At 46.3% G+C, this 17,395-nt stretch overlaps 1 protein-coding gene across 2 annotated transcripts in view; it reads right to left on the reverse strand.

Annotated features, from left to right (window-relative positions):
- Nucleotides 1–239: 239 nt before the first annotated feature.
- The window catches only part of NCBP3 (nuclear cap binding subunit 3), a 34,413-nt gene continuing 17,257 nt past the window's right edge, over nucleotides 240–17,395 (reverse strand). For both annotated transcript variants that reach the window (XM_062216845.1, XM_062216844.1), the window contains exons 8-14: nucleotides 13,553–13,652; nucleotides 12,939–13,042; nucleotides 10,688–10,982; nucleotides 8,466–8,620; nucleotides 7,215–7,376; nucleotides 5,766–5,928; nucleotides 240–5,301 (exon numbers count right to left, since the gene is read on the reverse strand). In XM_062216845.1, coding sequence (XP_062072829.1) covers nucleotides 5,193–5,301; nucleotides 5,766–5,928; nucleotides 7,215–7,376; nucleotides 8,466–8,620; nucleotides 10,688–10,982; nucleotides 12,939–13,042; nucleotides 13,553–13,652 — 1,088 coding nt within the window. In that variant the 3' untranslated portion in view covers nucleotides 240–5,192. The remainder of the gene's footprint in view (nucleotides 5,302–5,765; nucleotides 5,929–7,214; nucleotides 7,377–8,465; nucleotides 8,621–10,687; nucleotides 10,983–12,938; nucleotides 13,043–13,552; nucleotides 13,653–17,395) is intronic.

A 17,395-nucleotide genomic window follows, 5' to 3' on the forward strand; every position in this document is an offset into this window, starting at 1 on the left:
CGCTGGGGTTGCTCAAGCAAGCAGGTTAAGAATCCCCAGGCAGGGTCCTGGCTTTGGGAGGAGACATGCCACCCACTCTCTGCAGTTTCACTTCCAGCAGTCAGCTCTCACTTCAGTGCCTGTCAACCGCTTAAAACAGGCTTCGGGGGCCACGGCTCACCGCTCCCAGCAGCATCAGTTCCACCAAACAGTCACGGTGTCCCACTGGGAAAAAAGCAGCGGCGGTAGTTTTTCTTCTAAGCTTTATTTTATAAACATGTAAGAAAAGTTCTAGATGTTCATTCATTGTTGGTCAGATTATGCAGTAACAGTCTGCCTCGAAGCGAGCATGCTATTCTCAAGGTTACCAAAAGCATTCTCTCCTTTTAGATCTTAAAAGAAAAAAAATGCTGTAGCTTCTAATTTACTTCCTATGACATAAGGTTTAAAAGCAAATATTTATGTATCAAACTTCTTCGTGCAGCAATTAAGTCACCTACGAAGCCACGATTTGCTGCTGACTTGAATCCAAAGTGCGTGGTAGCCTTCCACCGTGACAGCACCGGGGCTCCCTGGGGGGTTCATGAGTACTGCGGTAGGTAGAGGAGGGGCTGTGGGAAAGAGCTGTTCCTCTCACCTGCTCATCAGTCCCTCCTTGGGGCTCCTCCCCTACCTGCTGGCTTCCTCTTCTCCTATCCTGGGGCCCATGCGCACTTTTCTGAAAAGCATTCTGGGCTATGTGCACACTCCCCCAGCCAGTGCTTTACAGAACTGTGTAACTTGCTGGGACAGTGAGCTCATCAAAATTTGAGGTTCACTCAGGTCTACTTGTGAGATCTTTTACCTTTAGATGCAATAGCGTCTGCACCCCTGACGAATCTTCCCTTCTCAAATCAGGTAGTCTCACCTAGAATCAGCACGGCCAGAATCAGACAACGGTACCCAGCTGGGTTGGGTACACAGCGCCATCAGTGGGAAGTGCTACTTATTCTGGGCTGGCGTGGTGGGAGGCCAGAAAGAACATGAAGACACCTGCTCCTGAGGAGCGCACAGGCTAGAAAGGAAACAGAAGCAGGAAAGTCAAGTGTTGTACGTACATGGAACAAAGCCAAGGCTTGTGAGGGCGCAGGGCCTGAGGGTGGAGCTGCTCCTGAGGCCGGAGGGTTTACAAGTTCAGCACGGGCTTATGGAGGTCCCGCAACACGGGCGTGGTAGTGGGCACTGGCCAAGCCCCATGAACAAACCATACATGGTCCCTGCTCTCACAGAGCTCACAGTCTAACACACACACAAACTAGGAACAGGAAATTACAGTCCAGTGTACAGCTGTGCTGGGTTTGGGGGGTACAGTGATTTGGCAGTACATGGGTACACACATCACTTGGTTAAACACAACAGTATTTGTCTGAAAAAGCTGAAAGAGAAAAAAGAGGACAAGGAAAAAGGACAGTGATGTTAAGTTGTCTGAGCACTGACGGGACCGAGCAAGCCTGTGTCTCTTGCTGCCCCTGTGGCCTGCCTCAGTCCCCAAGCTCCGCTACAGCAAGTTTCTCACCTGAGTGTGGTTCCGACACCTAAAAATAAGTGACTTTTGTACAACAAGGGCCTAACTGCAGGCCACACACTTCACCTAGCGCAGTGCGCTGCTCCCACACAGGCAGAGCTCACAAGACATCTTGGCAATGCTGGCCTTCTACATGGCACCTTCCCGGGGATTTCCAAGAAGAATTTTGATTACACTCAACTTTACCTTAGGTGCTTACTTTATAACCTAACCCTAGAGTAAACCAAGAATTCTTCACAGCAGGACCATGGGACACAGAAAAGGGGCCCACCTCCTGGCTCTCAAAGCTGAGGATCACCTCCTAGAAGGGTCCCTAAGACCTTGAAGATGAGGGGAATAAAGAAGGTAAGGTGGAGGCACAGTGGGAGAGAGTGGGAGTTGGCGATATCACTGGGGTAGACAGCAGTGTGTGCAGCCTGGAAGGCTGATGAGCCCAAGATGGAGCCAGCAAACTAGTGAGTCAAGGGCAGGAGAATGGGGAGAACAGACCAGAGAGGCCAGAAGCGATCCTGACCAAATTCATAAGCTAGCAAAGGAGTCTGGAAGTGTGGAATTGATTCCAAGGGTGATGGTGAAGCTTGGGAAAGGTTTCAAGCAAAAGAATAACAGCATCAGGTCTCTAAGAAAACATCCTGAAGCACGTGAAAAGACGCCCAACGTCATGGTCCTTAAAGAAATGCACATCAAACCTACAGCAAGACACCACTTCACATGGGCAAACAGGAAGTGCTGGGAAAGACGTGGGGAAAGTGGGACCCTCACTGGAAATGACACAGCGGCTGGGGAAAACAGGTTGGTAGCTCCTCAAAAGGTTAAAGACAGTGACAGCGGCAATTTCACTCCTGGGTGCAAACCCAAGAGTAATGAAAACATACATTCACATAAAAGCTCACAGCAACATTATTCATAACAGCCAAAAAGTGGACACAAATGTCTACCACCTGATGAGTGATAAATTAAAAATGACATATGCATACAACAGAATATTATTCAGCAATTAAAAATGAAATGCATGCTACAACATGGATGAACCTCGAAAATATGTTAAGTGAAAGAAGCAAGTCACAAATACAAGGGTTCATGGAAAATGCATATCATGAAAAAACAAATGTGTGGATCTAAAAAAAATTTTTACACCAAAACAAGCTTATCTTCAATTCCATTTTCCATGAATGCTCTGAAGTCCCCTTGTAGAAATTTAGTATGTGACTGCACTAATATGAATGTTCAGAACAGGCAAATCCACAAAGACAGAAAGTCTATTAGTAGCTGCCAAGGGCTAGGAGAACAGGGAACGGGGAGAGACTGCTAAATGGGTGATGAAAATGTCCAAAAATTGAATATCATGATGGTCGTCCAACTCACACAGGTGAACGCATGCTCTGTAAATCACGTCTCAGTTGAGCTGCTAATACCACAGAAGCCCGTCCCAACTGCAGTGTGCAGAGTGGGGAGGGAGATGGGGCAGAGGTGAGTGAAGAGGCTGCTGTGCAGCCGGAGTGGGACGGACAGTACTGAACCAGGGGGAGGGATCTGCTGGATGAGCCCAGAGGGGCCAGGGGAGAGGGTTTACATCTTACTGTGGGTTCTAACAAGTTCTCCTGGGAACCTGGTACCAGAGATGGAGAGTGGGAAATAGAAGTGAGGTATCTGCAGTTGCTCTCAAGCAGCAAAATCGTATTTAACATCTCCTACACAGAAGGACTACGAGGGATACAGAAAGCGTGTCGCCCTGCTGCCCACATCGATGGGGAGTGCCATGAGCTGTCCTCACTGCCCATCCGCACTCCTAAGATCCAAAGACAGGGCCTGGACATGCAGGAGGCCCGTACAACACTGAGTGCCTGAGTGCAGGCTGGGGAGAAAGAAGAAGCGTAAGCAGGCAAATAACTCTGGGAAACAAATGACAGCCTCTGGAGCCACCGGTGCGGGTTGTCTCTGTCTGCGGGAACCGCAGGCTGCTTGCAGTGGCTATTTTTCTTGGTGGATCAAAGACCTACACACTGTCCCCCTTCTGCAAAGTCTTCTTCATCTTTAGTAGGAGACCGGGGAGCACTGAAAGGCTCGGGGGCAAAGGGGCCTCAACTACCAGTGGAGGAGGGTCACGACTGAGACAAAAAGGGAGGCCTTTTCTAAACCCTGCGAGACCAAGCCGGCTGGGAGCCTGAACACAAAGATATCTTTGTCTCATTAGTAAAACCGGAGACTGTAAAGGGATGAGGCTAAGTAAGCTCCTACCCACAAGCTAACGCATGCCCTCAGCTGTCTCCTTGAGCCCTCTCCCACCTGCAACAGAAGCCAGCGCTGGGCAGCCCAGGGCAGCACGGCTGAGATGTGCCGACAAGGCCAGAAGCTCCGGAGCAGCCCGATCGTCTGCCAGGGGGAAAGGGAGGTCCATGGAACACAGCATGGGCTGCCATGCAGGTCTCTGACTCTACCAGCACTCAAACCCTGCCCCTCCTAGGAACCTGGCCCTGGGCGAGAAGAGTTGAGAAAGCTGACACCTGAGGTCTCAGCTGACAGAACACCAACATCATACCTTTCTCAGAATCCCAGGAAGCTGGAACCTACAGGGGTTCTGCCTAAGCTTTCCAAAAGGAGGGGGAGAGCAGGGTGACCAACAAAATACAGTACAACGCAGTTTTTGTTGCAGCTTTCAAGTTTCAAGAAAACAAAGCCCTTTGCTTTATTAGCAACATGTTCTGGATTCATTTGGACCCCAGTGGAATCAACTGTCAGTATGGCCATTAGCTCAGCCCCAAGATCTTTGGGGTCCAGGGCTCCAATAGAACACTCCAGGCAGGTGAAGAGCGGTGACATCACAAAAGGGACAAAGGCTTATTATTATCTCTGACTCTTTAAGTTCAAGTGAACTGAACTGAAACACTATTTTTAAGCCTGCAGAGGAAAACAAAGTTAAATACTTCAAGATAAAAATCAGACAAGACAACAAATGAATTGATCTCCTTTTTGAAGGAAAATTATCTGAAAGGAGTTTAAAACTAAAGCAACGAAAATTTCTGTAACTAGTATCTTATTTGCAGGTTTTGAAACAGTCTTAGAGTGCCACAACTTGGAAACAGAAAGAATAAATATTAAGGCATCACTTCTAAAGTGATGACAGACAGTTCCCCATCTCAGATGGATGGACCCTTTCCTATAGTGGACCCAAAGCAAGCAGAACTCTACATACAATGAACAAACTATACAGTCTGAGTCATTTAAAAATAATGAGACTCCTCTCTTTGCCTTCTTCCAAAGTATATAATATATATTTAACAGCACAAAAGAAGACACTACTTGAGCTTCCCCTGTAACCAACAGGAAGAATTTCCACATATAAAAATTAAAAATTTAAACTTTTAAATCATTAATATTTCTTAAACATAATACTTAAAAATTGTTCAACATTAACCCACAACCCCACCCCAGCACAAAAATCAATCCCAAATCCAGAAGTCACAGTTTTTTGTTCCTAAAAATCCCAGCACTGAACATCTTGATCTTCACGTCAAGCTGACAGCCAGTAAGAGGCCTCTACCAGAAATCCCCCGGGGAGGAATGGAAGGGCGATCAATGCTGTGTCTCTTATCTACCTGGGCGGCACTGGTGCACCTCTGAGGTCAGGTCCGTGAGATTCGGCCCCACACTAGGGTCCTGGAAGGGTGAGCTGGCAGCTTCCCTCATCTTCCCCCTCGAAGGCTGTCCAATAAGCACCTGGGAATTGACTTTTCTTGGGAAAAGGGTGCTGGTAACAGCTGTCAGGGCCAAGGCAATAGTGAGAAGTTCAGTTCTCTGCTCTTTGGATGAACTGTGTAAAACATTTCTTTTAAAAGACACAATGTTAAAAATATTAAGAAAAACGTCTACAAAATCTGGAGGGCTGCCTTTTCCTCAAAAGGGTAAAGCTTGTGGGGCGGTGGGAAGAGAACCGAGGGCCCAGAACTACAACTCTGCAGCAAAAGCCAGAGCGATGCCCTTCAAAGCTCATCACATTCTTACAGACGTCTTGCGCAAGAGGCAAGAGCTGAGAGTGACTGTGAGTCAGAGCAAGAGGGCGCCAACTCCTGCAGGGGGAGCTTCCTACTGTGCACCCACCCTGTGCGAGAAGGTCAAGCCTGAGGGCAGCTGCCACAAGCCCCGGGGGCATCAGGACTCTGCCTCTGAACCAGAGCTGCTTTCCCGACTAACTTCAATCTGGAGAGATGGTAAGTGATCTAACCGGCTCTTCTTTTGGCGAGACTGTTCTTTCTCCTTAATCAGAGCCCCCCATGCCCTTTGCAGCTCGGAGTCATCTTCCTCAGTGCCAGGCGCCCTGTGGTCCACCTTCTTTGTATTCTTTTCTTTGGTCTTGGGTGCAGATCCTAAGCGAGTCCATAAGCCACCTGTTTGGGTGAGAAGGCACTTAAGTCAGCAGTCAATGCTGAGAGCCAGGTAGTGCTGGGGAGGCAGGGGCACTGCCAACGCCAGCGGGTAGGTAACCGTAATTCCCTGGCTGCAGCTTGGCCTGCAAATGCAGGGGTCTGAACTCAAAGAGGTATTGTCACCCTTGGGCAGACATCCAAAGAATTACCCAAGAAGCTGTCTCCTGCCACAGCTAGCTGTGCTCCCTGGTGAGACCCATCAGGACGTGGGTACCACTTCAGTCTGCCAGGAGTGGGCCATTCTCTCATGTGTTTTTAGCTCTAACACTCTGTGAACTGATGGGCCCGGTATACTGCGAACATTCACATTTTCTGCCCACTATCCACTACTTTTTAAAATGTTATCTTATTAAAATCTAACATTAGACAAAAAGTGTGCAGAAAGAGCCAGTGTTGTGTTGTAGTGGGTAAAGCCACCACCCATGATGCCAGCAACTCACAAGGGCGCCAGTTTGAGTCCCAGCTGCTCCATTTCTGATCCAGCTCCCTGCTAACGTGCCTAGGAAAGCAGCAAAGGATGGCTCAAGTGCTTGGGCCCCTGTACCCATGTGGGAGACAAGGAAGAAGCTCCTGGATCCTGGCTTTGGTCTGGCCCAGCCCCAGCTATTGCAGACATCTGGGGAGTAAACCAGGAGATGGAAGAGCTCTCTCTCTCTGTAACTCTTTCAAATAAATAAATAAATAAAAAGGGAAGAGAAGGGAAGGGGAAGGGGAAGGGGAAGGGGAAGGGGAAGGGGAGGGGGAAGGGGAAGGGGAGGGGGAGGGGGAAGGGGAAGGGGAGGGGGAGGGGGAAGGGGAAGGGGAGGGGAAGGGAAACTGGGAGTTGCTCAGGACACCATCAAGAAAAAAAAGTGTGCAGCACTTTGGAACAGCCACACTGTTACAAGTTTCATTAGTGAAGACTGTAACGACGTGGGAAAATGATTATGATAAAATGCAATATGGAAGAAGTAGGCTATGTATGAATATGTGGAACAAAGACAGGAGGAGAACACATGAAACTGAAAAAGAATTTGTGCTGAACAGAAAGAACCAGGGTTGTGGGACTTTTCTGTTCTTTAAACCTTTCTGTTAGGATGATGATGATGGTGGTGGTGATGGTGGTGACAACAATTATAACAGAAGAGAAAAAATGGTTCACTCTTGGCATGTGCCATTTCCTGCCTTATGCTTCTATGCTAACCCATTTGCCCTCCGCTCTTACCCAATCCCCTCCCAGCAGATTTAAGAGTCACCACGTCACCAACCTGACTTCTTCTCCCGAGTATCCGAGTAGAGGCCTTTAACATCTTGCCTGGGAACACCTAGCCGACTGTGCACATCAGAAGAGGGCTCTCTCCGAGCAACTGGGTTACCACTAAAAGCCTTCTCTGGAGAATATGGTCTTTTTCCTAACCGCTGGCGTATATCTGGAAAAGAGAAAAAGCACTGTGACCATGTGCGTACTTTACCACCTGTGCAGATGACTGGAGATGCCCTGAGGGGGACTGGGCACCCGACACGCTCAGGCTTCTAAAAGCCTTTTCTTTCCAGAATCTGTCTGCATGTCTCTAAGAAAATTTGGAGATAAAGGCCACTAGACGAGGAGACAATCTCCGCTGATTCTCCAGAAAAAAATGTCTGAAGGAGAGTCAATTTTTTTTTTGGTAGAACCATGCAAATTAAATAATTGCAGCAAAAAATTTCAACTAACAAACAAAACTACAAGCTCCTAAGAGCAGAAGCCACAATGTAAACACATAAGTAGTTGTCAGTAAACTTACTATATGTAACCAGTAAATATAATGAGACAGGCAGAAAGCAAAGGATCAAGATGAGACGCACCCACACTTCGCCCTCCTCACTGAAACCTCTCTGACAGCAGCACCCATTTCTCCCATGACTCTGGCTGAGCCCTTGGTTTCTCCAACTTTCTTCCCATGATGCCCAGTACCGAATCTTCCTTCATGGGGCTTCTTGTCCTCATTGTCTCCACTGTCCCTGATCAGGCCCTTGTTACTTAAACCACCCCCAAGTTATCTTTCTAAAGCTGGTATATGGTCAGGTTACATCAAAATATCAGGCTTGCCGACTGAGCCATGTCCCCTCTCCAAGGCCCAGCTCTGAAGCCCTCTTCCTTGAGATGCCTTCCACTGTTCTCCCTGGAGGTCAACGGTGTGCTCTCCGAGGACATGGAATGTTCCCAGTCTTGGAGTTCTGGCCCAGAGCAGGCACAGTCACATGCTTGCTCTGTGAGTGTCTGGGCACATCAATGATCCAGATCAAACTCCTAACCACTTACACAACCACTCAATTTCTATGATTCTTCTGTATAAAATATATTAATGACACATAGAGTAAAAGAAGTGTTTGGGACAAAAATACTGAAAGTCTGTCTGGCAAAAGTCTGTTTTTCACGTCCTAAAACAGCACAGCATCAAGTCACAAACAGCAACATTTAGTCCAAGACCCCATCCCTGCCCCGCTCTGCTTGCCGGAGCTCAAATGAAGAATACCACCTGATTTTGTACTGCTGCCTGGTGGCCGTGGACGTGAATGCTGGCGCTTTTCATCTAACAGATGCCGTACATCTGCAAATTTCTCAGTTGGTAATTTGCTACCAATTCGGTTTTTGATATTGCTTGTGGAAATGCTATCTGCCTTCATGGAGTTCCTTTAAAAATAAAAAAGGCACAGTTAATCCACTTCGGAGAAAACAATTTTTAAGAAATCCAATCCAAAGGCCAGGGTTGTGGCATAGCAGGTAAAGCTGCTGCCTGCAATGCCAGCATCCCACATGAGTGCCAGTTCAAAGTCCCAACCACTCCAGCTGCAATCCAGCTCCCTGCAAATGTGCCTCAGAAAGCAGTAGAAGATGGCCCAAGTCCTTGGGCCCCTGCACCCACGTGGGAGACTCAGAAGCAGCTCCTGTCTTTGGTCTGGCCCAGCTCCAGCCATTGCAGACATCTGGGGAGTGAACCAGAGGATGGCAGATCTCACTATCTTTCTATCTCAGCCTTTCAAATAAATAAAATGGAAACAAAACAAAACAAAACAGAAACCAAAAACCACAACACGACACAGTCAGAGTCTATTGTCCCTTCTTCTGGTCAAGGAAAACTTCTAGGTCAAAGAGATCTATTACCACGCTAGGTGCAGCATGATTCTGGCAGCAGTTTCTATCAGAAGGGTCTCTGAAAACTAAACATACAAATGTAAACAGGGCCATACAAACAAATCAACATGAAAAGTCTTTTTTTATTCCATCTAATACACCTCCAAAGGCATCTTAGAGACACCAGACCTAGAATCTAACCCTTGTAGCTGTAGATACACCACATGCTCAGCCCTACTAATAATAAAGAAATGCACATTCATGGGGCCGGAGCTGTGGCATAGTGGATAGAGCCGCCACCTCCAGTGCTGGAATCCCATATGGGCGCCAGTTCAAGTCCCGGCTGCTCCACTTCCCATCCAGCTCTCTGCTGTGGCCTGGGAAGGCAGGGAGAGATGGCCCAAGTCCTTGGGCCCCTGCACCCACATGGAAGACCCAGAGGAGCCTAGCTCCTTGCTTTGGATTGGCGCAGCTCCAGCTGTTGTGGCTAACTAAGGAGTGAACCGATGGAAGATATCTCTCTCTGTCTCTTCTCTATCTGTGTAACTCTTTCAAATAAAATAAACGAATCTTTAAATTTTAAAAAAGAAGAAGAAATGCGGCCGGTGCCGTGGCTCAACAGGCTAGTCCTCCGCCTTGCGGCGCCAGCACACCGGGTTCTAGTCCCGGTCGGGGCGCCAGATTCTGTCCCGCTTGCCCCTCTTCCAGGCCAGCTCTCAGCTGTGGCCCGGGAGTGCAGTGGTGGATGGCCCAAGTGCTTGGGCCCTGCACCCCATAGGAGACCAGGATAAGCACCTGGCTCCTGCCTTGGGATCAGCGTGGTGTGCCAGCCGCAGTGCACCGGCCGCAGCGGCCATTGGAGGGTGAACCAATGGCAAAAGGAAGACCTTTCTCTGTCTCTCTCTCACTGTCCACTCTGCCTGTCAAAAAAAAAAAAAAAAAAAACAAAAAAACAAAAGAAGAAATGCACATTCACATAACCTTTCCTGTTACTGTTAGTGAGAAAAGATGCTAACACCTAAGGCTGGTGAGACCGTAGCTAACAGGTGGCAATGTGAATAAGAAAAACCCTTCTAAGAGGAATTCAGCAATGCTTATCACATTGTAAAACATGCATCTGCTGTCAAACAACTAAAGAATTTAACTAGTTAGTGAGAGAGTAAGAATACAGACCAAAATGCCTAGCAACGATGGGTTAAAGAACCATACTTTCAAACATTGAATTACTTGCAGTTGAGTAAAATGATAGATGGCTATGATATATAAAATGGGAAAAGCACAGCACAAACATCAATAGCTCAAGCTCATTTGATACAGACATGTCTACAGTCTTTTCCTTTAGTTGTGCAGATACATGAAAAACAGCTGGCCGCTCATTCACCTAACTGCTGACAGCCGCTGACGTCAGGAGGACAGCGATTTCACTTTCTATTCTGTCTACAGTTTTCATACAAGGATCACTGCTTGTATACAGGGAAAATTGGCTGTTTCATTCAACTGCTACAAAGGACTGAAATTAGAATAGATAAATGATCATAAGATTAAGAGGAACTGAAAAACTTGTAATTAATAATTAAAATCAAATTTGAAGCTAAAGTTGATAAAGTTTTAAAAAAAGCACCTTACCTAATACTTTTCAACTGAGATTCCACTTCATCAGCATACATAGTCATTTTCATGCTTTTCTTTGGTGAGGGAGTGGAAATCATTTTCAGTTCGAGATCATAGTCCATTTCATCCGAGTCTGAGCTGCTGTCACTCGAGCGCCTGGATGTGCTCCGCTCCCGTGCCTGCCTGACGGCCGGGAGCTCCTCGTGGTACTCCACCACCACCCTGTCGTCTGCATCCATGTCCTGGTCCTCCTCCTCCTCCTCCTCCTCCTCCTCCTCCTCAATGGGCTCCTCAGGAACATTCACCAGGCCTGAAGAAATATAACCAAGACCGTCAGGAAAAGCACTAACATTCCATTCCAACCTGGTGACCTTCTGATAAGAGGGGGTGGGGTCTCCCCCCAAGATTTTACTGGTGCACTCTCTAGAACAGTGCCAAACTGGATACCAATGCGATGTCTACAGCACAAGAACAGTCTGATCAAGTATGACTGAGCAGCCTAGCGGAATACTGTAAAGTCACTTAAAACACAGTAAACCTCCATTACTCACAGGTTTTACATTTCTGACCTTGGCAAATTTACTGGTAGCTCCAGAATCAATACCTGAAGTACTTCCACCGTCATGTGCAGAGGAGTACAGAGCAACAACAACAAAAACCTAAGTCAGCAGACACACACATTCCCACACAAAGGAACAGCTCTCTGCTTATTTCATCCCTCAGCCTGTACACAACCATCCTTTCCACAGTCTACTGAGGGCCACCTGTTCTACAGTTCTGTGTTTTTTGCTTAGGTAACCCCTTGTTTCAAATGGCCCCTAGGCATGGCACTGAAAGGGGGTCCAGTGCCCTTAAGCACAAGCAGCTCTAACCTGCCTTTGCAGGGAAACTGCCTGCGTGAAAGGAGCCGCACTTAGGCAAGTCACAAGGCTGGTGGTTCTGAATTCAGTTAATGAATCAGAAATTAACTTACATATACAAATAACACATCTCCTTTATTAAATAAAGTGTCTTCAAACAGAAAACCATATAAAAAACCAACTCTACATACTAATCAGTTGAGCCAAATGGTGTGACCACAGGCTTTACATGGATCAGTACTTGCTAATTCAGTGTTCCCTAACTGTATTTACAGAATACACCCATCTCAAACAACATAAATTAACTGTAATTTTAAAGTTAAAGGAAGAACACTTATGGTGAGAGGAACAAGCAGCATGGAAATTATATATTCACAAGGATTATAATATCGGCCGGCACCACGGCTCACTTGGCTAATCCTCAGCCTGCAGTGCCGGTACTCCGGGTTCTAGTCCCGGTTGGGGTGCCCGATTCTGTCCCGGTTGCCCCTCTTCCAATCCAGCTCTCTGCTGTGGCCCGGGAGTGCACTGGAGGGATGGCCCAAGTGCTTGGGCCCTGCACCCACATGGGAGACCGGGGCAGGAAGCTCCTGGCTTCAGATCTGCGCAGCACGCTGGCCACAGCGGCCATTTGGGGGGTGACCCAATGGAAGGAAGACCTTTTTCTCTGTCTCTAACTCTGCCTGTCAAAAAAAAAAAAAAAAAGAAAAGAAAAGAAAAAAAAGAATTATAATATCTACTATGAAAATAGACAAATGGGAAAAATATAAAATGAAATCAGTTGTTCCTTTGGGTGCTAGAATCAGAGGTAATTTGCTTTTTGATAGGAATAGAACAAGTATATGATAAAAATATCTTAAAGCAACTGAAATTGGAAAAATGTAACTATGCTAAAAAGTATGTGCATTATTAATATGCAGCTCTCAAGCATGCAATTTTGTATATATGTATTAAATTAAAATGTACAGATTCATCTCTTCCTATCTTACTACAGGACATACATGTTGCCTGTTACCTGTCTATATGCTGCCTTGGCACACTAAAGATTCCACAGTAGGTTAACATAATGAAAATGGTTCTTTCATAACAAGCACCTCCCACGAAAAAAAAGGGGAAAGTAACTGTCGATATTCACAGAAGAATCAGGTTCCTAAGAAAAGTTTTATTTATTTTCCCTATGTCGCATTCGGTCTTTTTTTTAGAACAGCTTTATAAAATCACTTGACCTCTTGGTAAGCACAATTTAAAATTAACTGTGACTTGACTGACTTTCCTATATGTTGGCAGAGGGTGAGGGCAAGGAAGAGAGGAAGATAAAGTTTGGAACCTTAAAAGACTGTATTAAGAATAAAAACATGATTTTACGAGCCAAATATGTGTCTACCAAGAGCTGAGCACGCAACTACCGGAATGTCGGTGTTTATACGATGTCAAGCCAACGTCATCCCCAATCAGAGCTCGCTTCTTGATCACATCCCGCTGAATGCGACGGGAATGGTATCTTCGCTTCCTGTAACATTGCCAAAACAAGAACACCATCAAAACCGATAGGAGGACCTTGAAACCCGCTAATTCATTTTAACTCCACCCTGACACGACGTTAGGGGCTGAAATGGAGATCCTTTTAATGACAAGGACACTCAGCATCCTCACACCATTTACCACATTAACAAACATGAATTCATCCCTCCCGTCTTCCCTTCAGTCCTGAGCTTTTGATATTCCCCTGCAGAAGAGTATCCAGGGCTGCCATTGTGGTGTAGCAGGTTAAGCTGCCACTGCAATGCCAACAACCCATATGGGTGCTGGTTCGAGTCCCAGTTGTTCCACTTCTGATCCAGTTCACTGCTAATGCACCTGGGAAAGCAGCAGAGGATGGCCCATTTGGGGAGTGAACCAGCGGACAGAAGGTCTATCTCTCCTCTCTCTAATTCTTTCAAATAAATAATACCATCTTTTTAAGAATTCAGAAAGGCTTAAGTCCTACTTAAACAACTAAACTTTACGGCTTTTGACTCACCAAGAATTGCTAAGAATTCCTTTCATGCCTCCATAATTAGGATTCCCATATTTCATGTAGTACTGACTCCTTCTGGCTGCTCCAAGCTCCTTTTTGTCATCTAAAAATCAATTACAATAGTTATCTAGGATTTCCTGTGGATGTGAGGACAATGTTGAATGGTTTAAAAAATAAAAGTTTTCTATAGCTGTGATCAGATCAGTGCAACCAGTGAATCAGGAGAGATTCACAGGGCCAGTGCTGTGGCGAAGCAGGTAAAGCTGCCACCTGCAGTGCCAGCATCCCATATGGGCGCTGGTTCGAGTCCCGGCTGCTCCACTTCCCATCCAGCTCTCTGCTATGGCCTGGAAAAGCAGTGTAAGATGGCACAAGTCCTTGGGCCCCTGTGCCCATGTGGGAGACCCAAAAGAAGCTCCTGGCTCTTGGCTTCAGATTGGCCCAGCTCTGGCCATTGCAGCCTTTTGGGGAGTGAACCAGTGGAAGGAAGACTCCTCTCTCCTGCTCTCTTTCTGTCTCTTTCTCTCTCTCTGCATCTCTGTAACTCTTTCAAATAATGCGTGAGCCTGACCTGTCTAAAGCTGCCTCTGAAAGACTCGCTTCTGAACCACAACACTCTAACACAAAACAAGAGAGAAACAGACGAGACACAATTCCATATATTTAGTGCATTCTTTTTTTTTTCTAGCTAATTGTACTGTTCTTCAAAAAGGCTTAAAAAAAGCCTGCATGATGCTATACTTTTTGCGTGTACTCAAACAGCCACTCCAGCGGAATGTACACGTGAAAAAAAATCTGACTCATCAGGTTCAAACGCCAGTCACCAGTGAGGAAAGGTGATCAGGGCTGACACGTTTTATCAAAAGCAGTAAAGGCCCCTGACAGCTCCTCACACTCTCTGACTGTCGAGGACAAACACCATGGTACTGCAGCCAGTGCAAAACACACCAGCAGTGCACACTTCCCAGAAAAGAAACATGCCCACCACTTCCTTCATTCCAGATTTGGGGCAGGTAAGTATAACCTGCATCTAGAAAATCACAATGGTGGGGCCGGCACTGTGGCATAGCACGTAAAGCCGCTGCCTGCAGTGCTGACATCCCATATGGGTGCCAATTTAAGTTCTGGCTGCCCCACTTCTAATCTAGCTCTCTGCTATGGAAAGCAGTGAAAGATGGCCCAAGTTCTTAGGCCCCTGCAATCAGGTGGGAGACCCAGAAGAAGCTCCTGGCTTTGGATCAGCACAGCTCTGGCCATTGGGGCCATTTGGGGAGTGAACCAGAGGATGGAAGACCTCTCTTTCTCTCTGCCTCTCTGTAACTCTGCTTTTCAATAACTCAAATAAACCTTAAAAAGAAAGACAGAGGCCGGCGCCATGGCTTAACAGGCTAATCCTCCGCCTTTGTGGCACCGGCACACTGGGTTCTAGTCCCGGTTGGGGCGCCGGACTCTATCCCGGTTGCCTCTCTTCCAGGCCAGCTCTCTGCTGTGGCCCGGGAAGGCAGCGGAGGATGGCCCAAGTGTTTGGGCCCTGCACCCGCAAGGGAGACCAGGAGAAGCACCTGGCTCCTGGCTTCGGATCAGCACGATGCGCCATCCGCAGCGGCCATTGGAGGGTGAACCAACGGCAAAAAGGAAGACCTTTCTCTCTGTCTCTCTCTCTCACTGTCCACTCTGCCTGTCAAAAAAAAAAAAAAAAAAAAAAAAAAAAAAAGAAAGAAAGAAAGAAAGAAAATCACAATAGTTTGTGTTGTGCAGGAAAGTAGGAAAGTAGATGAAGAATGATGGGGCAAGTCTAGAGTCAAAACACAGCCTGAAGGGGCTTTACTGGCCCAATCAGAAGCATCTGTTTATCAAAATAATGACAGTAATGCATGATAATCCACCAAATAAATAAGAATCCAGGAGTCTAAACTGAGATAATAAGTAAACAGATACGTAACAAAGGCAGAATTCCTCCTTACAACAGACTGCCAATCAATAAAGAAACGATGGAGTTAGAAATCATCAATGATGTTAACGCTACTGCCTGAAAGTCTCACCTGCAGCACTGCATAATCTGTTCTCTCCCATTACAAATGGAAAACCAGTAAATTTACAGTGAAAAAAATCTGGTGATCATTACTCTTTTTTTTTTTTCAACAACGATTTATTTATTTGAAAGGCAGAATGAGAGAGATTGATCAATCTTCCATCTGCTGGTTCACTTCCCAAATGGCTTTCAATGCCAGGAGGCAGGAACTCCATCCAGATCTCACACATGGGTGGCAAGGCCACGTGGGCCAAAACCTGCTGCCTTCCCAGGTACATTAGTAGGAAGCTGGACCAGAAGCAGAGCAGCCGGGACCCAAACTAGCACTCCAAAATGGGATGCCAGTGTCACAAGCAATAGTTTATCTGGCTACAACACAATACCAGCCCATCACTACTGTAACTAAGTGAAAAAACCAACATCCTTGGAAAGGGGACAAATATCACATGTCCCCTGATATGATGAACTGAAAATGGCCGATTTATCACCCATATGGTATGCTCACATCAAATGCACAACCTAAAACTAATTAGGAGGAAACACCAAGCTGAGGGAATTCTATCTATAAAATAACGAGGCCATACGCTCTCCAAAACTGTCAGTCAAGGAATGCACAGCAGAGTCACTGCAGATTAAGAGACTAAGAAGGGGGCCAGTGTTGCGGCACAGCGGGTTAAGTCGCTGCTGCATCCCAAATGGGCACCGGTTCAAATTCTGGCTGATCCACTTCCCATCCAGCTCTCTGCTTTGGCCTGGGAAAGCAGTGGAAGACGGCCCAAGTGCTCGGGCCCCTGCACCTGCATGGGAGACCCAGATGAAGCTCCTGCCTCCTGGTTTTGGCCTGGCCCAGTACTAGTCATTGTGGCCACTGGGAAGTGAACCACTGGAAGAAGAGCTCTCTCTTTCTCTAACTCTTTCAAATAAAATAAATCTTAAAAAAAAAAAAAAAATAGAAAGAGAGAGAGACTAATGAGGTAAGACACACTACTCAGTCCTGGAGTGGATCCTAAACCTGGGGTGAGGGACTCTATAAAGGACAATTTGGGAGACAGAAGAAACCTGACTATGGATTAGGTGGCAGTATTGGACTTAATGTTAGATTTTCCAATCTTGATAACTGCTCTGTATAAGAGTGTCCTTGTTCTCTGGATACACACACCAAAGGGGTAATGGGTATTATCTCCGACTAACTCTCAAGTGACTAAAAACACAGATGTGGATGTATACATACTTGTGTATACATACTTGTACATAGGCACACACAGTCTAAGGTGTCTTAGTGAACCATGGACTGTCTACACAACAGTGGCCCCAGACCACCACAACAGCTAATGTGTTCTATCGTCTAGTGAGGTGGTAATGCCCATTAGTCACACCTTTGTGGGAATGCTGGTGTAACGAATCCGCTGTGCCGCCAGCTGCATAGAACAGCAAGTTACATATAATACATCAAACTTGGTAATGATAATAAATGACTGTCTTCCTGGTTTATGTGTTTATTATACCATACTTTCATCAGCTTTTTACAGTACATCCCTCTGTTTCCTGTCAAACAGTATGCCACGTCCCAAAGCCAGCAACCTCACACACCTCATGTTTCTAGCTCTGGACTGCATCAAGAGGCACAGTGAGTGATTAACAGGAGATAGCCCATTTTTCTGAGACATTTGTGTGCATAAGCCAATGAGTGTACAGCACTCAATTCGGCAGCTTATTTTCATTATCAGAAAAGGAATAGTAAAATCAATTCACCTGATAAAATAACTTTAGACATTCTAACAATCATCTAGGTTTGTGTAAGTATGATGTTCACA

This window comes from Lepus europaeus, chromosome 18, assembly GCF_033115175.1.
Source record: "Lepus europaeus isolate LE1 chromosome 18, mLepTim1.pri, whole genome shotgun sequence".
Taxonomy (NCBI): domain Eukaryota; kingdom Metazoa; phylum Chordata; class Mammalia; order Lagomorpha; family Leporidae; genus Lepus; species Lepus europaeus.